The sequence below is a fragment of the Protopterus annectens genome, chromosome 12.part0 (assembly GCF_019279795.1).
Source record: "Protopterus annectens isolate FY-2018-M chromosome 12.part0, PAN1.0, whole genome shotgun sequence".
Taxonomy (NCBI): domain Eukaryota; kingdom Metazoa; phylum Chordata; order Ceratodontiformes; family Protopteridae; genus Protopterus; species Protopterus annectens.
In genome coordinates, this window is record NC_056746.1 from 649,544,203 (window position 1) to 649,571,228 (window position 27,026).

A 27,026-nucleotide genomic window follows, 5' to 3' on the forward strand; every position below is an offset into this window, starting at 1 on the left:
ACCTTACCAAAGGAGTTCCGTAGACGCCATGGTGGTGGCAGCCACGAAAAGGAGATGTCGGAGTCTTCCTCATCTGTCCATCCGCCTAATAAAGATTCTAGGACCATGGACAGATATGGGAAGCGCATTTTCAGTTCAGCGGCTTTCTATGCTCCCTGAACTATTTGACCCATTTTACACGTTTACAGAGGGATCTAGTCAAAGAGTTGGGAGATACCCTCCAGGGTGCTACAGATGCCGCTGTCTCAGAGAAAGTTACAGCGCATCTCAACACCCTTACGTCCATTGTGAACTTCGTCCATGAGGCTGATATCCTATGCAGCCGAAGGATCGAGTAGGGCAGCGGCTTCAGCGATTGCTCTTCGTAGGCAATCCTGGATGCGCTTATGTTCGCTTATGGAAGCCTTCAAGTCTTCCTTTACTAACGCCCCATTTGATGGAGCCACACTTTTGGCCCTAAAGTAAAGGAGACCCTTACCCGGTGTGAACAGGAGGGAAAGACTCTGTCTGCTGTCGGTGTCCGTTTTCCACCCTTCCAGACCGTACCCCAAAGGGCAACGTGGTGGGAAAATGTGGTTTGAAAACCCCAAAGATCTTTTCCAGACACACAGGGTGATGCCCCTCTAGAGGCAGAGGGGGCAGAGGTGGAAGACGCCGCCTGGCAGAGGGGTCCAAAACCAAGGTGACAGGGATAACCTCCCTGGCAAACCTTTTCAGCACTCCTGAGAGGAGGCCCGACTGTCCTGCTCTGGAGGCAGTCGGGGGTCGCTTAGCTTTATACCCTCAGGCCTGGCAAAACCTTTCTTCAGACAATTGGGTAAAAAGCATTGTTACCAGAGGTTACAAAATCCCATTTCTATCCACCCCCATTCCAAAGAAAAAACTCCCAGATGTACCACCCCATCTGCGAGAACCAGCAGCTACAGAAATTTCAAAGCTGCTAAGAAAGAGTCATCCAACCAGTCCCAGCGGACCAAATAGGATTCGGAACTTACTCAAGGTTCTTTTTAGTTCCAAAGAAAACAGGGGACTGGAGGCCAATTCTGGACCTAAGTCATCTCAACACCTTTGTCAAGAAGGAAAAGTTCCGAATGGTCACGCTTCAATCGATCCTTCCATTCTTACAGAAGGACAACTGGATGTGCTCAATAGATCTGAAGGACGCATACTACCACATCAAAATGGCCAGGGCGTCCAGAGATCACTTGCGCTTCCGGCTGGGAGCCAGTCACTATCAGTTTCGAGCCCTGCCCTTTGGCCTGACCACAGCCCCAGGGTCTTCACCAAATGCATGGCAGTGGTAGCGTCTCATCTGAGGCCTAGGATTCCAGGTGTTTCCGTATCTGGACGACTGGCTCCTGTCTGCCACCACCAGGCGTCAACTGATACAAGCCAGGGATTACTCCCTACAACTTTGTACACACCTTGGCATTTCAGTAAATTTCAAAAATCTTTGCTACAGCCATCACAGCATATCTTATTTATAGGAGCGAATTGGATACGTCAGTTAATTCTAAAACTTCCGACAGAAAGAATAGTAGCACTTCAGTTCAACATCTCCCTTCTGCTGTCGTCCAGAAAATCCCCAGCAAAAATTGTTCTGAAAGTTTTGGGTCTCATGGCAGCTTCTCTCATAGCAATACCACTGGGAAGACTGCACATGAGAGTGCTACAATGGCTTCTATTTGCACAATGGTCATTCCAACAACTTCCACTGACTCATGAAATTTTGATAACGAGGACATGCAAATCACACCTAATGTGGTGGTTACAGACTTGCAACCTATCCAGCGGAAGACCATTTGTGCTACCCACACCGTCAGCGACGATAACCACGGACGCTTCCCTGATAGGGTGGGGGGGCATCTTTCAGGGACAGACAGTCCAAGGCGAATGGACCAATCTAGAGTACAATCTGCACATCAATGTTCTGGAGTTGAGGGCAGTGTTTTTTGCGTTGCAACACTTTGCTCCCCTTCTTCCTCCAGGGACCATTGCAGTTCAGACAGACAACATGTCCGTAGTCTGGTACATAAACAAGCAAGGGGGAACCAGGTCCTACCAACTATGCAGAGAGGCCATGAGAATTTGGCAATGGGCAGAGTCCACCGGTCGCTTTCTGATCGCAACGCACATCCCGGGGTCATCCAACGTCATAGCCGACAGGCTGAGCAGGGCAATATTATTGCCTCACGAGTGCGTGATACTGTTGCCGCTCAGCTAGCTACCTTGGAATCCATCTCGAAATCCTCGATGTGCTTGATCTCTCACACTACCAAGGGGGCAGCCTGAGCAGCCGCATCCGGCATCGTCATGAGACGGCATGCTTGGATGCATTTGTGTAACTTCGCGGACCACTTTAAATCTTCCTTTGTCAACTCGCCTGTTGAAGAATCTTCGCTTTTTGGTCCTAAAGTAAGAGACACACTATCACGTAGTGAGAAGGATGAAAAGACCTTGTCTGCTGTGGGCATATGTTTTTTCCACCCCCACCCCACCAGAGGTCCTACTCCAGGAATTAGAGGGGAGGAAAATTGTGGTTCAAGAAGTCCCAAGGATCTTTTCTTGACACTCGTGATGAGCAATCCCCCTGGGAAAGAGGGGGAAACTCATCTGGAAGATGCCCCTTTCAGGGCAGAGGGGGTCCGCGCAACCCGGATGCTAGAGATTTATTTATTATTATTATTATTTATTTTATTTTACATTTGTTAACCGGGCTAGTCTAGCTGGATACATATCCGTTTTCAGTAGAGGCCCGAGGAGAAAAGCTCCAATACAAAAATGGTAAGTACATGTTTAAATTACAAGATTCAAAGTAGAGTTACAAAAAAGAGAATACAGATTACATATACAGGAATGAAAAAAAATGTACATAGATGTTATATAAGACAAAAGGACAAACAGGAGGTTATACAAAAAACATTGATTTCCTTAAATTAATGAAAATATAGACTGGAATCGGAGATTCCTTCTCCGGCTGACCCTTCCAGCGCTCCTGAACAGCGGCCCTATTGCTTTCCTCTGGAAGCATCAGGGGTCGATTTTCCCTGCACCTGCAGGCCTGGCAACTCATAACAACAGATGTGTGGCTGCAGAGAATAATATCAGAGGCTATCATATCCCATTCAATCTTACTCCTAGACCCGTAAAACGAATCCCCGATGTTCCACCCAGTCAGAGGGAGGCTGCAGCCTTAGAAATTGAAAAGCTGCTAAGAAAGAGAGTCATCCAGCTGGTCCCACCAGACCAGAGAGAGTCTAGGTTTTACTCAATGTTCTTTATAGTGCCAAAAAAGACAGCAGACTGGAGACCAATCCTGGATCTCAGTTTACTAAAAAATTCATAAAACCTTAAAAATTCCGGATGGTCACGGTACAGTCCAGTGTCCCCTTTCTGGGGAAGGACAATTGGATGTGCTCTATAGACCTCCAGGAAGTTATTACCACATAAAGATGGACAAACTCTCCCGAAGATTTCTCTGCTTCCGGCTGGAAGCCAATCACTATCAGTTCAGGGTACTGCCCTTTGGTCTCTCGACAGCCCCCAGTGTTCACCAATTGTATAGCAATCGTAGTAGCTCATCTCCGAGTACAAGGATTGCAGGTATTTCCATTTTTAGACGATTGCTTCCTTACCACCACGATCAGGAATCTTCTCATTCTCAGTCTCTGTTACACTCAAGGCCTTGCTCTTCACCTAGGTATCACGATCAACATGGACAAATCACAAATGTCTCTAACAAAAGCACTGGAATTCATTGGAGCGATCTTCGACACAACGTCCTTCCTGTCAAGCTTCCCTTCCTCCTCACAGGCTTTCAAAAAAAGAAGCCAGATTCAAGTCCTCCTTCCACAGACATTTGTACTAGCACGCCTTGTACTACAGCTATTGGGATCTATGGCAGCAACCATTACCTTAGTACCACTGGCGAGGTTGCACATGAGACTATTAGAGTGGCAACTTTCATCACAATGGTCGATCCTAATCCACCCACTCGACCACATGATACGCCTTACAAACCTTTGCAAGAAAGAAATGCTTTGGTGGATGAAGCCAGAAACAAATCTTTGGTGTCGACCGTTCTGCCTTCCCCAGCCCAGGGCCACAGTGACCACGGACACTTCCCTGTTTGGGGGGGGGGGCATTTCCTGGGAAAGACCGTCCATGGCACCTGGCCCCCCATGGAGGCCAGTTTGCACATAAATGTCCTGGAATTGAGGGCAGTTCTCTTAGTGTTGTAAGTGTTCCATACATCCCTTCCTTCCTGGACCATTGCAATTCAATCGGACAACATGTCGGTCGTGTCTTACATCAACAAACTAGGCGGAACCAGGTCTTACCCCCTGTGTTGGGCGGCCATGAGAATTTGGCACTGGGCGATGACTTCCAACCACTTTCTCATAGCAATGCACATTCCCGGGAGTTCCAATCTTATTGCGGACAATCTGAGTAGGAACATTTTGATGCCTCACGAGTGGTCCCTCAGTCCTATAATAGCAGATCAGATCTTCCGCCATTGGGGTAGGCCTTGATGCGACCTGTTTCCTTCTCCCCGAAACAACAAATGCAGAAGCTATTTTGCCCTGATCCCCCTCAGGGGGAGTCATCGAGGGATGCTCTGATGCACGATTGGCCCCCGGGTCTGCTGTATGCCTTTCCCCCATTTCCCCTCATCCCGAAGTTCCTCCAGAAAGCTCAAAGGTTGAGAAGCAGAATGATCCTCATTGCCCCTTATTGGCCCCGTCAAGTCTGCTTCCCTTTCCTATGGCCTCATCTGATTCATAGCCCGTGGATCCTGGATCAATCCCAAGGTCTGCTGTCTCATCCTCGGGGACTGATTCACCCAATCTCCACAGCCTCAAGCTCACAGCTTGGTTTCTCCACTTCCGATGATTGCCAGGCTACCTGATATTTCATCCCATGTTCATGGGATTGTTCTGGCTTCGCACAAACCTTCCATCAGGAAAATTTGTTCTAGTAAGTGGATTAGGTTCTCTAGATGGACCAAAGAACATAACATTAGACCCCTTTGCCATGCCTATTCAGAAGATCCTGCAATACCTGACTACCCTATTACATGCAGGAGCTTCAGCATCAGTGCATTTAGCAGCTATTACAAACTTTCACAATGGAATTGACATTTCATCTATGTCACACTGGCTGCAAAACCTTCATGAAAGGAGTATTACATATTAAACCTCCGGTCAAGCTTCCTATAGAGCCATGAGACTTGTCTTTGGTGCTTCAGTTGTTAGCAAGTCATCCCTTCGAGCCCTCTAACTCCAGTGATATAAAATTTTTGTCGGAAAACTCTACTTCTAGTAGCCCTTACCTCAGCGAGAAGAGTGTCTGAGTTGCAAGCCTTGAGTGTCAAGAGACCTTACTTGTTTTTTTCATAGGGAAAGAGTTACGTACTGACCCCCCCCCCTTTTTGCCCAAGGTAATTTCTGAGTTTTCAATTAATCAATCTGTTGAACTACCGGTTTTCTTTCCTCACCATTCAAATAGAGGGGAGTACCTTTCGCATACCCTCGATGTTCATAGGCAACTTTGTTTCTACTTGGACAAAACTAAACCTTTCAGAAAAACAGATCAATTGTTTGTGGCCTTTGCAGGATTCAGATTGGGTAAGCCTGTTTCCAAAATGACTGTATCTGCTTGGCTTAGAAACGCCATTACTTTCATCTACCATCAGAACAAAGTGCCCTTACCTTACAAAGTAAAGGCTCACTCTACTAGATCAATGGCTTCTTCAGTGGCTTTTCATTCCAGAGCCTCTATGGATGATATCTGCGCAGCAGCCACTTGGGCAAGACCTCATACCTTAATCACTCATTACAAATTGGATTTGGTCTCCAGGGGACAAGCATCTTTTAGTTCTATGGTGCTCAGAAATGTCCTTCCTTAGGGCTACCCAGGACTCGAGTAGCTGGGGACTCGATCCTAACAGTAAGGAATGAATAAAGATTTACAACATCAGGTAAAGAAGTTATGTCTTACCATAATGTTCCATCTGTGTTTTAGATCTTTATTCATTCATTACTTCCTGCCCTTCCTGCCTGGAGTCCTGGTAGACTTTAGGATTTTCTTATTAGTTAAGGTATTTGCTCAGACAGAGCCTTCTACTATCACTTTTATTACTTCTACACTATAATGGCAGGCAAACTCAATCTGAAGAGACTATGAGAAGGGCATTGTGGGCAGGTCTTAGCTGAGAGATTTTGGCTGGCACAAGCTTGGTAACGGCAGTGTTGGTTCCGAGGACTGAACCGAAGTCCTAACAGTAATGAATGAATAAAGATCTGCAACACAGATGGAAAGTTATGGTAAGACATAACTTCTTTCTTTTTATTATCGGACACATTAATGAGCACTTGTTTTTCAGGTCTTGATTTGAAATCAAATGACCCTCAGCAGTCTTGTGCTTTTCTTATGAAGTCTTTATTTCCCGTAGTAAGGGATATTTTTAAAGAATTGTCCAGGCATACAGTTTATGATTATGCAGTTTATGAATTCTGGAGCCCCACTAAGGTGATTTACTTCAGAATCTCTTAGTAGTAGTGGCTACTTGTATACAGATTTCAGTCAGATGTCCTTCAAGGATGCATCTGCAGTCATAACAAATGGGTTGTCCTGTCGTCAGGCAGCCCTTCGGTCGGCCGGATTCCAAAGTCTGGGTCCGGCTTCGGCTGATGTCGCACTTCACCCGACGTCATCTCTGCTGGTCTTCGGGTATAAAGGCATCAGCCGACGCCATTTTCCTCAGTCTTTCTTGCCGTGGCTCAAGCAGAAGCTGTTCGCAAGTGCCGGTCGGTCAGATCCAGAGATTACTACTACCGAATACTACTTGAAGACTTCTAAAAGCTAAGTACCCCGTTGGGGACTCTTTCTTGCCTCAGCCGATGTCAGAAAAGTAAATAACTGTTTAACTTGTGGGAAACAAATACCTCATAAAGATTTCCACTCTTACAGCCTACCTTGTTTAGGCCCAGACCACGACGTAGCAGCCTGTTTAGCCTGTGCTTCTTCAACCGACAAACGCTTAGGCGCCGGTCGGAGTTTGCTGAACAGTTTTAGGCTCAGATTTTGCGTATATTATGCCGCCGGATCCTCCGACTACCCAAATTGTTAAAAACGCAAAGAAAAAGACCGACACTCGCGGTCCGCGGTTTCGGCCGAAACCACGGTTAAGCAAGCCGCGAGTGTTTTGGTTTTGGCCGAAACCGAGAAAACGGGTCAATCTACAGCCGAATCCATGACTACTACTGAGGCTCCTGCTACCTTAGTTGAATCGGCCTCTGAAGTTTTGCCTACTACTGTGGTTCCTAGTGAATTATCAGACACCATCCCTTTGGATGTCTCTACCCCAGCACGTGGTGCTGCTAGGCCTCCTGCAGCCATGTCTATAAAGGCCTTTGCCAGGGCTAAAGCAGCCAAAACTGTTAAATCAGTGCCTGTTAAGACCCCCTCACATAGGCCCACTTCTAGTTCACAAATGCTTACTCTGGCAGAGGATTTAATCTCCTTAATTAGGGATCCCAATCTCACCCGGACAGGGCCTCTCAGCCTCCAGAAAAGAGACCTAGAGCAGAGCCCCCCGAGCCAGTGTCCTCTGATGATTCTTCGGATGACTCAGACATTACAGATCAGCCAGAGGCTCCTTTTTCTACTTATGAGGATTCCGATGCTGAAGAATCCATTCCATCTGCCTCTCCACCAGAGGAATTTTCCTTTGGGGAAACCTTACATACCATGAGAGAACAATTCCAATGGCAGGGACAAGATTTCTCAGATTCAAGAAAAAGGCTTAGGACCTTTCTGCACTTACCACAACATAGGCCCTTAGCTATACCTCCAGTTCTGCCTGTTGTGGATGATGCATTTAATGATGTTTGCACTGCTCCTGATACTTTACCTCCAGCCCCTGCAAAACCAGATAGATTTTACAGGGTACCAGACACTCATCACCACCTATTCAAGGCCCCACTTGCAGATCCTGAGACTATATCCCAGGGGCCTAAGGCAGTAGCTTCGACCTCTACAAAAAACCCTCTCCCTTCTGAAAGGGAATCCAGGTCCTTAGAGAGATGGGGGAAAAAAGTTTACACCTCTGCCACTCTCTCAGCTAGAGCTTTAAACTGTCAGTTTCACATGATCCAATACCAAGAGTTTATGCTTGATCAGTTAACTAAGAAGCTGTCCTCTGATGACTCCTTAGATAAGAAATATGTTTTAGAAATGGTGAATAACATTCAGCAGGTTAGTAACCATTCTTTAAAATGTGGCTATGATGCACTGGAGGCTTCATTTAGATCAGCCATGACTGGCACAGTGATAAGAAGGCATGCATGGTTGAAGGAACAGGTTTTGCCGGATCATGTTAAAGCAAAGCTGTTAGATGCTCCTATGGATAAGGCCAGTCTATTTGGTACACCTGCTCAGCAAGTAATGAAGAAAATGGAAGAGAAGGCAAAATCTGTACAAACAGTTAAGGATTTCTTACTGGTTCAGCCCCCAAGGTTTAGCAGGAACTGGCCTGCCAAAAATTGGTCCTTTCCAGACTCCTCAAAATCTCAAAGAGGCAGGAATAGACGCTCTAGAGGCAGAAACCAATCCAGAGGAGGTGCCTATAGAGGACGCCAGTGGCAAGGCAATAACCAGAGAGGCACAGACACAACCACTGCCACTGCAACAGGACAATCACAGTGACTTGACTCTGACACCGCCTACCAGGGAGCAAATAGCAGCACCTTTAGGCGGAAAGTTAGCCTTATTTTCGAAAAATTGGCACTATATCACAAAAGACAAGTGGATTTTGCAAACCATAGACCAAGGCTACAGGTTCCACTTCCACACTTTACCAGTAAAAAGAGGAATGCCAAACCTACCTCCAAATCAAAAAACAGAAGCTCTAAAGTAGATAGCTCAATTAACAAAGATGAGAGCTGTGGAAAGAGTACCAAAAACACAACAGGGCAAAGGATTCTACTCCAGACTCTTCCTAGTACCAAGAAAAGAGAAAAGTTGGAGACCTATTCTCGACCTGTCCGTCTTAAACACATACATCATTGTACCAAAATTCAAAATGCTGACCCTACAGCAACTTCTTCCCATGCTGGGCAAGGAGTGTTGGCTGGTAACTCTAGATCTCAAGGAGGCATACCTGCACGTCCCCATATGACCAAATTGCAGAAGATACCTCAGATTTCTTGCAGGATCAGAGCATTATCAATTCTCAGCATTGCCCTTTGGTTTATCTACTGCGCCCAGAGTATTCACAAAATGCCTGGCATCAGTAATCGCTCATTGCAGGCTACAGGGAATCCAAATTTATCCATACCTGGACGACTGCCTGTTACAAGCGGACAACAAAAGCAAGCTGACAACAGATTTACAAAGAGTCATTTGCTTACTACAAGCCCTAGGATACACAGTCAATTTAAAAAAGTCAAGACTGATACCATCCCAGACAAGAACATTCTTGGGTGCGGAATTGGACACAGTAAAACAAATGGCATTCCTAACTGCAGAAAACAAGCACAACTCCCTCTTTACTTCTTGGCATTAACAAAGCAGCACAAACTAACAGCAAGAAAAGTACTGCAGGCCTTGGGCTTCATGGCATCATGCATAATCCTGGTCCCCATGCCAGACTGCATATGAGAAAACTACAGTGGTACCTAAAGAATTTATGGTCTCAACACAGGCACAGCTTAGAAACCGAAATCCCACTAATCCCATGCCTGAAACAAGAGTTCCTATGGTGGGCTCAAGCATGCCAGTCAAACCCAGGCTTGCCCTTCCACAACTTTCAAGCAAACCAAACCATCACAACGGACGCCTCAGACCTAGGCTGGGGGGCGCACATGTTGGACAAGTGCATACAAGGATTGTGGACTCCAGGCCAGCTGCACCTGCACATAAACCAAAAAGAAATGCTTGCTGTAAAACTAGCAATCCAGAAATTCAAACCATTCCTCAAAGAAGGCCATTTAATGATAAGGACAGACAACACCACAGTCATGTGGTACATCAACAAACAGGGAGGCACTCATTCATACCCCCTATGCAGAATGACCCTGGACCTTTGGAATATGGCTCTGAGCTACAACATCCAGTTACAGGCAATATTTGTGCCGGGAAAAGAAAACACCGTAGCAGACATGTTAAGCAGAACCACCTCGGATGCTCACGAATGGATGCTACACCCGGACATCTTCAAGGCCATCACAAAGAAATGGGGAATGCCACAAATAGACCTATTCGCATCCCCACTCAACCACCAGCTCAAAAAATTCTGCACAAGGACATGCCACCCACTAGCATGGAAGGTGGACTCTCTATCCTTCAGTTGGAAAGGCCTGACAGCATATGCATTTCCACCTTTTCCTTTGATGCACAAGGTACTACTGAAAATCAAAGAGGAACGTCCAAGGATAATTCTGATAGCTCCGAATTGGCCAAGACAACACTGGTATCCTTTGCTGAGGAGCATGTCTCAGGGGAAAATGTGGCCAATACCCCTGATGCCTTTGATGTTAACTCAGAACAACTACAACATCATGCACCCAAACCTAAAAACCTTGCAACTGACTGCCTGGAACATGACATAACAGCTACTAACCCAGACTTATCCCAAAGGGTTAAAGACATTATCCTTGAAGCCCGCAGACCTTCAACAAGAAGAAACTATGCAGGAAAATGGAAAAGGTTTGTCATTTGGAGTACTGAAAGAGGAAAAGATGTCTCGAACATAGATATTGCTAACATCCTGGAGTACTTGGCAGAGCTTCTACATACGGGCCTGTCCTATTCCTCCATCAAGATACATGCATCAGCTATTTCCGCAGAATACAGCTTCGATCCACCTGTCTTTTCGCATCCTCTACTCAGGCAATTCCTCAGAGGGATCAAGAATGTAAAACCTCCTAGGAAACCACCATTACCAGCATGGGACTTGAACTTTGTGCTAGAAAAATTGACACTCCCTCCATTGGAACCAGCAGCAACAGCAGATCTTCAACACCTATCATGGAAAACTGCTTTCCTACTGGCAATTACTTCAGCAAGGAGGGTTTCGGAACTACAGGCCTTAATGGCAGTACAACCCTTCCTAGTCTTCCATCAAGATAGTGTCCATGAGAACTAATCCTACATTTATGCCTAAGGTGGTATCCAGAGTGTCTTTAAACCAGGCAATCCACCTACCTACCTTCTTTCCCAATCCACAGAACAGGGAGGAAAGGCTGCTGCATACCTTGGATGTACATAGACAGTTACGCTACTACCTGGACAGAACCAAAAGTAACAGAAAAACTGACCAGCTTTTAGTAGCCTATGCAACAGGAAGGGAAGGAAAAGCAATTTCCAAAGAGACAATCTCCAAATGGATAGGAAATTGCATAAGATTCTGTTACTCCTACCATGGAAAACCAGTTCCACAGAACATAAGACCTCATTCTACAAGGGCTACAGCCACTACCACAGCTTTCCTACGAGGAGTGGCAACCAAGGACATTATTGAGGCGGCTACTTGGACCTCCGTGCATACATTTGCCAAGCATTATAATTTACCTCTATACTCTAGATCCCGAGCAGGGTTTGCCACTGCTGTATTGCAAGGGATCCTAACTACACCATAATTCTTCTTCCTCCTCCCCTAGTTTGGCTATGGTATTCTACCCATTTGTTATGACTGCAGATGCATCCTTGAAGGACATAGTACAGTTTTGTACCTACCATAAATGTAGATGTCCGAACAGGATAGCATCTGCAGTCAGGATTACCCACCCTCCTTCCCCTCTGTGGTACTCCTAGGTATTTACCCTCCTAATAGCTAGCTGGGGAGTCTCTTATGGTGTATTTGTTTGTATATATGTACATACATGCTTATTTTTGTGTTTGCCTTCTACTATTTTGGAAACATTGGCATTTATCCAAAATTTAGCTTTCCTAGAGGGCAACTGGCATCTGGGGCAAGAAACACTGAGGAAAATGGCGTCGGCTGATGCCTTTATACCCGAAGACCAGCAGAGATGACGTCGGGTGAAGTGCGACATCAGCCGAAGCCGGACCCAGACTTTGGAATCCGGACGACCGAAGGGCTGCCTGACGACAGGACAACCCATTTGTTATGACTGCAGATGCTGTCCTGTTCGGACATCTACATTTATGGTAGGTACATAACTGTACTTTTGTTGATTTTATTATAAAAAAAGTTGACCAGAGGTCATTGTTCAAATTGGCTAACCAGATTACTAGTCTTGCTACTGTGATTAAAGCATTAGTAATCACCCTGAAGTATTTTTTTATAATAATGGGATGAATCGCAGGCTGATGGAAGCAGCAACTTTAGATGTTCTGACTGAAATCACACCTGCAGTATTCCAAACAGATGGGTTTTCACCTCTGATGTCCAGCTGGGGTAGCAAAGCTTAAACCTTCCTGGGAGCATACATCTGACGTATGACCTCATCTCGCAGGCGCAGGTATATACAGTTGGACGTTTGAGTGTAAATCTCCAGACTAGCTCTCCGTCAGACTGAACCCAGGTTTCACACCTGTCTGTCTGACCTTCTTGTAGTTGTTGGTACCATTAACTTTTCAGAATCAGATAAGTGCTCCATTGGGGAACCTTACTTCTTACATAAACTGGCTTCCTGTATTTTTATTAGATGTCAGCTAGGATAGGTGAGTGTGAGTGAGGTAGGCAAATTCGCTACAAAGATCTCCATATCCAGTGTCTCTTTTGCTTAGGCACTGAACACTACTATAAGACTTGTTCCATTTGCCAATCTTTTGTGCCCAAGACAATGTGACCCTGTCTGCCTTTGTTCAATACTTTTTTGGAGATCCAATGACTGAAGCATCTGACCCACTCCAAAATGGTGGATACAGCCACTTTGGATGTACCTCGCCCTCATAAGAAAAACTCAGGAGGCCTAGGCCTAGCACTCATTCTGCCCAGTCTGACTCCAACATACATGCAAAGGTCACAGAACCCACGGTACGCCTGACTTCAGATGCCCTGTACTGCTACATCGCTTGAGGCTGGTATGGTCTCAGAGGATTGCACATCCAAAAAGAGAAGAGGAAGCCACAAATTATAATTTTAGAGGTATTAGAAGTCATCCCACAGATTTTAGTTAGGGAAGAGATTCCCAGCAAACTGATTGTGGTGTGTCAATGAACCTCTGTGCTTGGTTCAAGTGGGCATCACCCCAAAGAAAAGTGACAGAAGACCAAACATGTCTCTCACCTCCTCCTTTTATGGAGAAAGAGTGGATGGACTTTTTTCAGGGATTGCTCAAAACCATTATGGCCCTTAAATTGCTGTCTTTTACAGCCTCTCTTCCTACTCCTCAGAATGTTACTATTGACTCTTCTTCGACTCATCTTCCTCTGAAAAGAGGCCTCAGATTGTAATGACCATTCATTAGCTTATGTGTCTCAAATTCACTTTCAGGTCACGTTTCTTCAGATGATGAAGATTCCATTTCACCTGATTCCCTTGTTGAACAGGCATCTTTTGGGGAGACTATTTTAAACATTGTACTCTGAGTGGGAATTTAGGCAAATCTCTTATGTCCACAAGAGATACTGCATCCTCTTGGAAATGGGTGCCCTACCCCTTCTTCTGTCCCTCCAGTCCTAGTCACGTTTTTGGATGCTTTCAAATCCACCTGTTCGGGTCCTGACTCGCCACCTCCTGCTCCCAAAAGGCCAGACAGATTCTGCAAGGTAGTAGAGGACCTTAAGTTCCTGCCTTTGCGCAAGACTTTTTTGGAGACCCAATGACTGAAGCATCTGGCCCACTCCAAGATGGTGAGTACTTCATCATCATAAGAAAAACTTAGGCCCGAATTCTGTAGGTGACCCTCTCACCAGTGTGTGTGTGTGTGTGTGTGTGTGTGTGTGTGTGTGTGTGTGTGTGTGTGTGTGTGTGTGTGTGTGTGTGTTTGTGTGTGTCTGTCTCTTCTGACAAACCTTCTCAGTTGCTACCTAATGCTAATGCCCTTCCTTCAGACAAAGACAGCAGGGCTATGGATAGATAGGGAAAGAACGGTTTTATGCCTCTTCTACTTTTGCCTTCAGGGCTACAAACTACCAGTCCCAGATGACCAAATGCCTATTATCTAACCTTTACCAATCTAAACAAGGTAATTGTGGATTTGTAGAGCACAGAATCTAAGTGAAAAATTCTGTCCTTGGTTAATCAGGTATGTAAGTGGCTAAACACGGTGTAAAATGCAGCTATGATACTGTTGAGGCCTCCTCCAGAGCAGGTGCTACTATTACAGTTATTTGCAGATATGCACTGTTACACAATCAGCCAATGCCAGAGGATTTCAAAGCTATGCACATTGATTCACCAATGGACAAAACATCTTTTACAACAAGCAGCTAGTCTATTCAAACTCTTACAAGAACAAGGTGAAACTAAAAATGATTGCAGACAAATCCTACTTGGCGAGATACCAGAGGAATTACTCAGCCAAGCCAGCTTCTTTTGTTAGAAGGGAACCTAGACCTCCCCAAAAGCAGAGGAAAGTGCCCAGAAAAACCTGAAAGTGACCCCAGAACTGGGAGGCCTCTCTTTTCAGATAAGTCACTGTGACTATCTTCCAACCCCCTCCACCTCCTTCTTGGTCTTACTATACCCCTCTCAAAAAGGCTCACTAAGTCCATCTCAAAATTGGGAGAAGGTTACCACAGACAAGTGGGTATTCATAAAAAAGCGTTACTGTATGTCTGGAAGTAACTACATCTCTTGAACTGGATCCCCCTCCACCCCACATCAGCTAAAGCTTCTTCCTGGCATTCTTCGGGAATTGCAGGCCCAAGGCACAATAGAATCAATGTATCTTCATTCTGCTGGAAGGGTTTTTCACTCCAGATTGTTCTGGTTTCAAGAAAAGCAGGTTAATGAATACTCATACAGGATCTCTGTTCACTCAGCAAATTCTTCAAAGTGGCAACTTTCAAATTGTGCTCCTACCAGACCATGTTGCCTTTTATTCTTCCACAGGCATTCTTAGTGTCTCTGGATCTGAAGAATGGCTATTGGCATATTCTCATTTGTCCCTCTTGCAGAAAATTACTGAGGTTCTTTACTGGCTCATCTCACTTTCTATTTACTTCTTTGCTTTTTGAGCTTTCCACAGTCCCCAGAATATGCACAAAGTGCCTAAGGCCTGTGATTGCCTTTCCAGGACTTAGGGATGTCAGATAGTTCCCTATTCAGACAATGTGCTTCTCAAGGCCTCTTTGTCTCAGATCTTCCTGTAATACCTCCAGTTTAGTCAACTTTCTTCTGCAATTGGGGTTCACACTTGGCTACAAAAAATCTTCCCTTCAGCCCACTCAGGATCTAGTTTTCTTAGGGTGCAGATTGGGCACCAAAAAAGCATGATTACTTACATCAGGAAAAGGTACAAAGCCTTATAATTTACTTACCTCCCTCAAAGCCTGTTTAGCCAGGGAAATTCTAAGAACATTGGGATTCATGGTAGCAACCATTCCAGTGCTCCATTTAGTCAGCCTGCATATGAGAAAAATGCCGTAGTACCTGAAAACTGTGCAGTCCAAACACTCTCACCCCCTAGACACAAAAGGTCTCCCTCATACCTTATCTCAAGAAGGAAACCTTAAGGTAGGTGCCTCAAATGAACTTTAATCCAGGACTGTCTTTCAGAGCACAGACTCCACGTCAGGAAATGTACTTGAGCGAATCGGGTGGGGTGGGGGTGCGGGGCTTGGATGGGCATCTGCAAGGAAAGAGCATATCAATATGAAAGAGGTAAGAGCTCTAATTCAATCTCTTCAGGTTTTCTCGCACCTCTGGAAACCATGCCCTGATTGATTAATCACAAACAACAATACTGTCATGTGGTACATAAGCAAGGAGGAACCAGATTATACCAGCTATGCAGGCTACCTCAGATTGCTTGTGATGCGGCTTCCCAGAGCATCATGTCCATTCAAGCAGTATACATTCTATCACAAGACAACGTTCTGGCAGACTCACTAAATAGGCCCATCAGAATGGACCCTCAACAAACAGGATTTTCTTGTCATAGTCCACAAGTGGGGACACCACAGATAGATTTATTTGCCTTGGAGAGCAACAAGCAGCTCCCCCTCTTTTATACCAGGACTAATTACCCCTTGCCATGGAGGACAGATGCCCTCTTTTCATTAGACAGGGAGATTGCCCCCCCCCCCCATTTCCTCTAATACCAAAAGAGTTACCAAAGAACCAAAAAGAAAAAAATGTGTCCCCCCACCTCTGGGGCAGTCACCACAAAGTGGACCTCATCACAAAGCAGAAGGGATCACTGATTCATCTCAACCTATCATCTCTCAACCTAAGCCTGTGGATGATAGGATTCTGATCCCTTTCAGAAACCAGTTTTCTGAGGACATACTTAGGGTTCTCCAAGTGGCAAGGAAACCCACCACTCAAAAATCCGACACAGCCAAATGGAAGAGATTTTCTGTATGGTGTCATACGAGCAATCAGGACCCCACAAAAGCAGATGCTCCTCTTTATCTTACTTGTATGAGCTCATGAAAACAGGTCTGGCATATTCCTCTGTCAAAGCCCACCAGTCAGTCATCTCTGCCTTTCTACCCCTCAGTCATGCTGTTATGTCCAGGTGTAAGGCCAAATAATTTCTTAAAGGGCTGCTACACCTTAGACCCCCAAGTAAACTTGTGCTCCAACCTTGGGACCTCAACTACATTCTAGGAAAAACTCATTCTGCCTCCTTTTGAGCTAGCCACTTCTACTCTTAAATTCTGCACATGGAAATCTAATCTGTTGCTGGTTCTCACTTCTGCTAGGAGAGGTTCAGAACTACAGGCACTGATGGCTGTCCCACCTTTTGTTATTTTTCACAAGGACATGATGTCCATGAGGGTTAACCCCTCTTTTATGCCTAAAGCGGTGAATGAAATGTTTCAACCAGGCTATCAATCTACCCACTTTCTTTCACAACCTGCAGAACAAGGTTGAAAGACTCCTGCACTCTCTAGATGTGCACAGACAGCTGAGATTTTATTTGGACAAGACTAAGTATGTTTGTAAGTCAGACCAACTGTTTGTCTCCTTCATGGACTCCAGGCTGGGTCACCTCATATCTAAACAAACCGTTGCAAGCTGGATTTCTAAGTCCATTTCCTTTTGTTAATTACAACATGGCAAAACTCTGTCCAGCTTTCCACAGTCTCGCTGTGCTAGAGCAGTGGCTTCCTCTGGGGACTTCTGCAAAGGGATAGATGCCAGGACAATCCTGGAAGCTGCCACCTGGTCTTATGTGTACACCATTACTAAACAGTATATAATTGATTCCTTTTCAAGATCCAGGGCTGTCTTCATTTAGTCAGTCCTCACGGGACTCTTGGACAATTCTCACCATTCTCAACCATCCTCCATTCTGTCCCCTTAAACTCTGGGAATTACCCACTGTTTGAATACTGCAACAGGGATTTCAGTCAGGACATAGTATAGTTGTATAAATTAACATACAGTAGATGTCGTACTGATCACTGTTGCAAATCCTGGCAGACCATGGGATCAAGGTTGCTCCTCTCACCTCCTGCTTGACCCTCCTAGTTGACCCTCTCTCACATGTTGTTAGGCTGCCGGCTTGGAGATAGTCTGAGGATTTACGCTCGTACATTTATTTATATACCCCTGCATTTGCAGGCTGAGGTTATACTTTGGACATATGCTCCAGGGAAGATTTAAGAGACTGGGGAATGTGCCAAACAATGGCTATATCCTTTACACAAAAATAATATGAGAAGTACATTTGGTTTATGCAGTGAACACAGTCTCTGTTCCCTTCTTACATAACTGCAGCCCATGTTCTTATATTACTCCAAGACTATAAAACATTGGGGAAGAAGGAATAATTTGTCAGGCTCGACATATCAGAACAGGCACTCTAACCTTCTCATACTTATTATAATTAAGAACTAGTTGTGAGAGGGGCTGGTGCTTTACAATAATGTTTAAATTTCCTGCTCTAGTTGGTCATGTGATTAATTTGTTAACATTGACATTTGCTTACTTTTGAATAGTGCAGTGTTCACTGCATTGTTCATTCTTTTGGCTGTGGTTTGGAAAGTGTGTTGAAGTACACCATGCCAGTTGTTTTGAGTGACTCCTGCATCTGTGTTGTGCTGTAGTTGGACCCACAGGATTAGTGAGACATTATGAATGTATGTGCAATTCAGCTCAAGACTGTTTTGTCTACCTTAGTGTTTATTGCCATCTAGTGTCCACATTATGTATATGGAAATTTCTAAGGAAATTTACCAGATGGAAAGTCAGTTGAGTTGAGAGTACCCCGAAAAAAAATAAGCCATTTGATTTTATAGTGAGTACCTCATGTAACAGTACCAAGTACCTTATGTTTAGTGCTTCGCAACTTTGCTTTCAAGTCTGTATTCCAATTAAGTATCCATGAATCAGTTAGGATTTGCTTTAGTTGTCTTAAATTTGTGTGGCACTTTTCCCCAGACACTTTTTATTGAATTTTAAGCAGTAAAAAGCAGGTATTCAAACTAAAGTTTATACACATCATACTTATTACGGCAGTTGTAAGAAAATAAGAATTAAAAGCAAGAGTAATAACAAAATGAAACATTTATTTGCACTATGTACACCCTATATACACACAGTATCTAGCCACAATGTTTGTTATATAGATATATGTAGCTGTATAGATATAAATGTGTGTATATGTTTATATCTATCTATATATATATATCTATATATATATATATATATATATGTGTATATTTATAGAGAGAGAAAGAGAGAGACACACATGCACACAACCCTTATAATGTATTTACAAGAACAATAAAGAAAACAATAAATTGAATATTCTGATGCCTTAGCTCTTAATAGTTGTATAGGTTCATAGGTAAGTCCTAGGCTATCTGCCCAAGGGCATCTATAAGCCTAGCCAGAATGTGTTGGCTTTCGCCGCCCCCTTAGATTAGTTCCCTGTGCCTCTGTCCAGCAGAGCCACTGCAGTGATCCCCGGGGTACATTTTCTGTTTCCTATCCACTCGTCAAGGTTTCTTTTGAAGAGTGAAAGTGAGGGGCTCTTCCTAATGTAGATTGGAATCCTGTTCCAAAGCATGGGGGATCTCTGGGATAGGAATCTATCCCTCCAGCACAACCTATTTATCATTGTGGTGAGGTTTAGAGCCCTAGAGCGTGTGGCTCTTGGGAATTTGTTTTTTTTTTTTAAGGTGGAGCATGTCCATCAATTCTGGGTTGGACATGGCCTTGTATGTCAGGCAGAGATCACCTCTGAGTAAGCGGTATGCAACCGAGTACAGCTGGAGTTTCTTCAGTCGGGCTGCATAGGGCATCTGTTTGAGGCTAGTAATACTCTTGGTGAGGCACTTCTGTGGTCTTTCCAGCTGTTGCAGGTGTCTTGTAAGGTACATCCCAAATGGGGTGTTGTACACTATGATGGGTCTGATGAGTGATGATTAGAGGGGCACAATAACCTCTTTTCTTCTAGATGTGAACCCTTTTGTGATTAGGTGGGCCACATAGAAGGTTTTTCTAACCACCTTGGCAATCTGATTATCAAAGTAGAGATTACTATCTACTTGGGTCCCCAGATCCGTTATTACATTTTCTGTATTTAGGGGACTACCACGTATGTGGTAGTTTGTGGGTACTTTTTTCCAAAGGGGATGACTATGCACTTTTTGGCATTTATTTTGAGGCTATGATTTTGACACCAGGTATCCGTCTCAGTGAGACCCTTCTGGAGGATGTCTGTATCAGCTGGAGAGTCAATTATGGCCCCCCAGTTTACAGTCGTCTGCGAACTTGGTCAGCCATAGTCCTCCTGTTCTTGCGTGTATCTCTGAGAAGTATATACCGAACAGGAGGGGTCCCAGGACTGAGGCCTGGGGATGCCACTTGTAACTGGTTTAAAGTCGGACCTAGAGCCTGCAACTCTCACCGTGTGGGTTCTATCCATGAGCCAGTTGGCAACCCATCTTGTGATATAGGGGTTTATGTACAGGTTGGTGAGCTTGTCTATAATACCAGAATGGGGAATGGTGTTGAAAGCCTTTGCGAGGTCTAGGTAGGCTGTGTGGACCTTCTTTCCCTTGTCTAAAGCCTTGGTAACTGTCTCAAAGAAGTCCACGAGGTTTAGGAGGTATGATCTGCCCTTAACAAAGCCAAACTGGGTAGGGTCCAATGTTTGGAGGTTCCCAATGTCTCTGTTAATGAGTTCCATGATGATGCGCTGCATAGCCTTGCAGACCAGGCTAGTCAGGCTTATAGGGCGATAGTTCCCAGGCTCCGTTGTGGTTCCACCTTTGTGGAGCGGGATACTTTTGCTGTGCGCCACTCTATGGGGTAAGTAGCCTGTAGAAAGGCTGATTTTGAACGGTGTGTTTAGGTGAGGGGTTAGTTAATTTTGGAGTTTGTGTAAGACACAGCCTGGGACACCGTCCAGTCCCATTGAAGCTGTGTTTTAGCTTTGGTTAGGGCTGTTTTAACCTGTGTGTCAGTGATTGCTGGGGCTGTACATTCTTCTGGTATGGTTATGGGCCCTTTAGGGGGTGAGAGGGGGATGAAGTTTGCACTAAACCTGTCTGCCAGAATGTTGGCAGTATCAGTTGTTTCAGTGTATTTTGTGCCATTCTGCACTAACTCAGAGCAGATCTGAGAGTTTCCATTTAGGTTCTTGACACAGATAAAGAATGCCTTGTGGTTATCTTTGGAGTGCTTGGCAATTTTTCCTTCGAAGCTAGCCTTGGATTATTTTATGACGGATCATAGTTTCTTGCTGATACTGATCAGGGATGTCTTTCCTTCTTGGGATTTTACCCTTTTCTGTACTAGTTTCCTCCTCCTATTGTGTAGCTTATTTATGGCAGGGGTCCACCAGACTGGTTTCCTTTTCTTGGAGGAGTGAGTCTTGGTTTTGCTTGGGATAGCATGATCCATGTATTCTTGCAGGTGCTCATATAGTGCCTTTGTAAGGGATTCAGCAGCTTGGACAGTGTTGTCCTTTAGCATGGGGGCTGTGAACCTTTCCACCTCAGTCTTAAGTAACGTGAAGTTTGCTTTTGAAAAGTTTTTCACATTGGTTTCCTTCATTGGGGGTAGGGGCAGAATGTGGATATCCAGAGTGATTAGTCTATGGTCTGATCTAACCAGCGAGGGGTTGACCTCCGGTGTAGAACACCGGTCACCCATGTTGGTGATGACCAGGTCCAACATGTTGTCACCTCTGGTGGGGTTGTTGACCAGTTGATCCAGGGCATTCGAGTTTATAAATTTTAGGAAGCGTTGGGCAAGGGAGTTAGTACTTGAGTAGTTCTCCCAGTTAATGTTTGGGTAATTGAAATCACCCAATATTAGGGCATTTGGTAGGACCTTCATATTTTCCAGTGTCTCCAGAAAAGCAGAATGGGGGTCCTGGGTCATGGTGGGTGATCTGTAGCAAGCTACAATTTGAATTGTAGTTTTTCCTATTGTTAGTTGCACATAGATGATCTCTGAGGCATTGTGCTGTGCCACTAACCTGGAGGTGTGGGTATCCTTGATGAATATGGATACATCCCCGCCTTTTGTGTTTCGGTCTGGGTTCTGTTGCCGAAAAGTATGGTATGCGTTTTATAGCCTGGTAGTGCTGAGGTGCTCTCTGGAGCCTTAAACCAGGTTTTTGTTACTGCACAAATATATATGTTCTCCATACTGAGGAGTGCCTCAAGTGCATGCATTTTGAGGTTTAAACTTCTGGCATTGAGTAGCATTACACTCGGTTTTTGGTTACTTGTGCTATTTACAGTGGTGGGTTTGTCTTTTGAGCCTTGCCTCAAAAAGACACTATGGGGCGTCAAAAGCCCTGGCCAGTATTCAAAAGCCTAAGGGTGACAGGTGCAAGCCATCTCTTGTGAAGTAACATGGCTTGTCGAGCATGTCATCCCCGGTGGACAGATATTGAATCCCCTTTGAATGGCACCAGAAACTTAGCCAATTGTTGAAACTGATAATTTTTTCTTTATACTGTGACATCATTCTTGGTGAGGGCAGGATGCTACTCAGGGTCAGGGTCATACCGGCCCGGGCTACGTGATCAGAGATCTCTTCCGTGTCTCTTTTCATGTAATCTAGGGAGGTACATCTCGGGTGATTCACACCAACATGGGCAATGACAGAGTCGTATTTGTACTTGTTCTGGAGCGACTTGAGTGTTTGTGTTATGTGGTGGATCCTGGCGCCCGACAGGCAGCTAACTGTAACCTTCTCCTTGTCCAGCCTAGTTAGTGGCACATCAGTGTGCCTGACTATAGAGTTGCCTATTACTAGTGTGTTGGGTATGTTATTTTGCCTTAAGGGCTGTGATTGCGTGGCAAACTGATTATGTGAAGTATGTGTTTCATGGTTTGTGATGGGGTGTGGAGGTTGCTTGGGTGTCTTCTTTGGAGGTCTCTGTTGCTTTTGCAGATTTTTATTTAGAGCCTCCGAGTATGTTTTCGTGTATTTGTGTGTGTTATTTGCCGGTGTTGGTTTAGTAGGTCTGTGTGAGACTGGTGGTGTGTTGCAAGTATTTTCCTTCTCCTCTTGACTGCCAGTTCCAGTCTTGGGTTGAGAGAGCTTTGCCTCCAGTTTGGCTGTATAATTGCATCTCTCGCATATATTAGTGTTTGGTGGTAGGAGGAGAGGGTTGTCTGTGTACATGAGGCAGTTGTAACATTGTCTCAAAATGCCCAGATTCACCAGTTGGACTGAAGAGTACACCTGAAACTGCCCTTTGGACATACCTGAATAGGTAAAGTGAGCTGTTTTACTGATTGGCTGCTAGGGGCGAATAGAGAGCCTTGTCCTTCTGGACAGTATAGGGGGTCTAGTGCTAGGGTTAATTAGTGCTTGCTGTGAGTTTTGAGCAAGTGCTGGGCTGTGAAATGAATGGTTTGCGTGCTTAAGTTGAAAGTTTGTCTAGTTCCAAGGAAAAAATTGAAGAGACTTCGTGGAGCCGGGAATAGTTGCGCAAAACCGCGCAAATGTGTTTTTTATAGCAGGGAAATGAAAGAGAGAGAAATTAGCCCAAAATGGCCAATAGACTACTAACTTCTGGGCTACAGCAAACAAGGTGCACACATTTCAGAAAGAAACAGATCAGATAAGCAGGCACAATAAGCCTTTAACCAGAAATTTCCAACTCAGAAGGGCAGAATCTAGACTCTCCTCCCACAAGAGTACAGACCACAAACCTTCTTATTGTAAAATAACTGGCCTGAAGCCCAAGTGCTTAAACCAGAACTAATGCACTTTTAGAATAACATACACGGAGCCTTCAATCAGCAATTCACAATTTAGAAGGATGTAAGCTACCTGTCCTGCCACAACAATGCAGTCCGCAAACCTTCTTAATGTAAAACAACTGGTCTGAAGCCAAAGTGCTTAAACCAAAGGGCTTAGAATAACAGTTACAATTTAATCAGGCTACTACCAAACAGTAATAACTGCAGCAGAATAGTACGGTTGAGTACTTTTAAGAAGAAGCACAAGCAAAATAAGGTAATAAAGTGGGAAGAAACACAATTACAGTAAAAGCAGATGAATAAAGTGCAATTTTATATATATATATATATATATATATATATATATATATATATATATATATAATGATAGAAAATGAGCAAACTGATTTAAACAACTTACCCAATTAACCAGTAAAAAACTCAAAACTGAGCCCTGTTCCAGCAGTCTTCATTCTGACAAGTTCTAACCGCACATTCCTGCCACTAGGGCGCAGGGGAACCTTCTCCAAAAAAGGATGACCTGGATTAGTGCTCAAGTTATACAAACAAAGCTAATTTCAGCAGGCCTGAATCTAGTCTATGCTACTGCAGGCAAGGCGCACCAATATCAGAAAAACAGTTCAAATACGCAGGCACAGTAACCCTTTAACCAGAAATTCCCAGCTCAGAAGGGCAGAATCTAGCCTCTCCTCCCACAAGAGTGCAGACCACAAACATTCTTAATGTAAAATAACTGGCCTGGAGCCCAAGTGTTTAAACCAGAACTAATACGCTTTTAGAATAACAGACACTGAGCCTTCAATCAGCAATTCCCAACTTAGAAGGATGTACGCTACCTGTCCTGCCACAACAGTGCATAACATAATCCTTCTTAATGTAAAACAACTGGTCTGAAGCCCAAGTGCTTTAACCAAAAGACTTAGAATAACAGTTACAGTTTAATCAGGCTACATCCAAGCAGTAATAAATGCAGCAGAATAAACACAATTTAGTAGTTTTAAGAAGAGGCAAAAGTAAATAAGATAAAAGAGTAGGAAGAAACACAAATACAGTAAAATCAGATAAAACCAGCCTAAACATAAACCCCTATGTCACAAGATGGGTTGCCAATTGGCTCGTGGACAGAACCCACATGGTGAGAGTTGCGGGACCTAGGTCTGACTCTAAACCGGTTACAAGTGGCGTTCCCCAGGGCTCAGTCCTAGGACCCCTCCTGTTCGGCATATACTTCTCAGAGGTACAGGCAAGCACAGGAGGACTATGGCTGACCAAGTTTGCAGACGACTGCAAACTAGGGGCTATAACTGACTCACTGGCTGACACAGACATCCTCCAAAAGTGTCTCACTGAGACGGATACCTGGTGTCAAAATCATGGCCTCAAGCTAAATGCCAAAAAGTGCATAGTTATTCCATTTGCAAATAACAAAGTATCCACAAACTACCACATAGGTGGTAGTCCCCTAAATACGGAAAACGTAATAAGGGATCTGGGGACCCAAGTAGATAGTAATCTCTACTTTGATAATCACATTGCCATAGTGGTTAGAAAATCCTTCTATGTGGGCCACCTAATCACAAAAGGGTTTGCATCTAGATCAAAAGAAGTCATTGTGCCCCTCTACTCATCACTCATCAGACCCATCACATTTGGGATGTACCTTGCAAGACACCTGCAACAGCTGGAAAGACCACAGAAGTACTTCACCAAGAGGATCACTGGCCTCAAACAGATGCCCTATGCAGCTCGACTGAAGAAACTCCTGCTGTACTCGGTTGCATACCGCCTGCTCCAAGGTGATCTCTGCCTGACAAAGAAGGTCATGTCCAACCCAGAATTGATGGACATGCTGCACCTAATGAAAACCTTATCCCCCTCACACTCTAGGGATCTAAACCTTACCACAACAATAAATAGGAAGTGCTGGAGGGATAGATTCCTGTACCAGAGACTTCCCATGCTTTGGAACAAGATTCCAGTCTACATTAGGCAGAGCTCCTCGCTAGCACTCTTCAAGAGAAACCTTGACAAGTGGATGGGAAACAGAAAGGTTACCCCGGGGATCACTTCAGTGGCTCTGCTGGACAGAGGCACAGGGAACTAATCTAAGGGGGTGGCGAAAGCCAACACATTCTGGCTAGGCTTATAAATGCCTTCGGGCAGATAGCCTAGTACCTACCTATGAACCTATAAAGTGCAAATTTGTATATATATATATATATATATATATATATATATATATATATATATATAACAATAGAAAACAGCCAAACTGATTTAAGCAAATTACCCAATTAACCAGTAAAAAAAACTCAGAACTGAGCCCTGTTCCAGCAGTCTTCAATCAGACAAGTTCAGGGCCTAAGTGGGTATGCCTACTGAAATGTTCACTCTGTATTAGGTAGGATGAGCTAATGAGACTAGACTAGGATAGAGCTGGGATAGGGCTGAACAGACGGGAATGGTAGGAGTGTCTGAAATCAAAATATGGTCTCACTGTACTCAGTTGAGTGAGCAAATGAGATGGGCCCAGGAGGAGTATTCAAACACAAATTTACAGTAGGGGCGGTCATTTCCAAAGCCACCAAGATTAATACCACAACAAGTACAGGGATGGTGGGTGGGGAAAACTAACTGCAGACAGAGAGAGAGAGCTCACAAGTTTCAGTGAACAAATAAATAAGCAGATAAATGCAGTACTGTTTTTAACACAATATTCAATGAAACAATAAGCCAGAAAAAATAAAATGCAGTAGTCTTATAACACTGCAAGTTTGTACTTAGCTTGTAATAAAGTTGATGTAGGTATGTAAAAGCTAACCAAACAGCTCAAGTATGCAACTATTCAGCAGAAATAATTTCAGAGAAAAGGGACTAAGATTTTAAGGCACAGAGAAACCCTCTAGGCTAAGACTTCTACACAGAATATCAGTGAAGTGAGAAGAATAAACTAACTGCAGACAGAGAGAGCTCACAATTTTCAGTGAACAAATAAATAAACAGATAAATGCAGTACTATTTTAACACAATATTCAATGAAACAATAAGACAATGCAGTACTGTCTTATAACACTGCAAGTTTGTACTTATCGCAGCTTGTAATAAAGTTGATGTAGGTATGTAAAAGCTAACCAAACAGCTCAAGTATGCAACTATGTGTGTTCTTTGGAAAACTGTATTTCAGAGCACCTTTAGCCAAATCTGTTCCTTGAAAGTGTGTGTTGTTTGGAAATCTGTATTTCAGACCTTAGCTCCATTTATTATTCAGTAAATTATTGAATTTATTAAATTTGATTATTATTGGTACTTTATCTGTTTTTCCCCCTGATTTCTCAACAGGATCTCTTTTACTTGACAGCCTGAAGGATCATATATCCAGCACTGCTCAGGATCACTGCAAGGCAATTTATTTACATGTACTTACCACAAATAATGCAGCCATATCCTTCTATGAAAACCGGGACTTTAAACAACACCATTACCTGCCATATTACTACTCCATACAGGGAGTGCTGAAAGATGGATTCACCTATGTTTTGTATCTTAATGGTGGACACCCTCCTTGGACAATCTTATATCCTTTCTCGCTCTCAATAACTTACTTATTTAATGATTTACAAAGGCAAACTTAATTTTGTACCATTTTTCAGCAAATATACAAAAATATGCATTTTTCTTATTATTGGGAATATTTGAGAAAA

General features: G+C 44.1%; 1 protein-coding gene across 1 annotated transcript in view; it reads left to right on the forward strand.

Annotated features, from left to right (window-relative positions):
* Nucleotides 1–27,026, forward strand: part of NAA60 (N-alpha-acetyltransferase 60, NatF catalytic subunit) — a 961,262-nt gene that overhangs the window by 409,299 nt on the left and 524,937 nt on the right. The window contains exon 4 of the mRNA XM_044089782.1: nucleotides 26,665–26,899. Within this exon, the coding sequence (XP_043945717.1) occupies nucleotides 26,665–26,899 (235 nt within the window). The remainder of the gene's footprint in view (nucleotides 1–26,664; nucleotides 26,900–27,026) is intronic.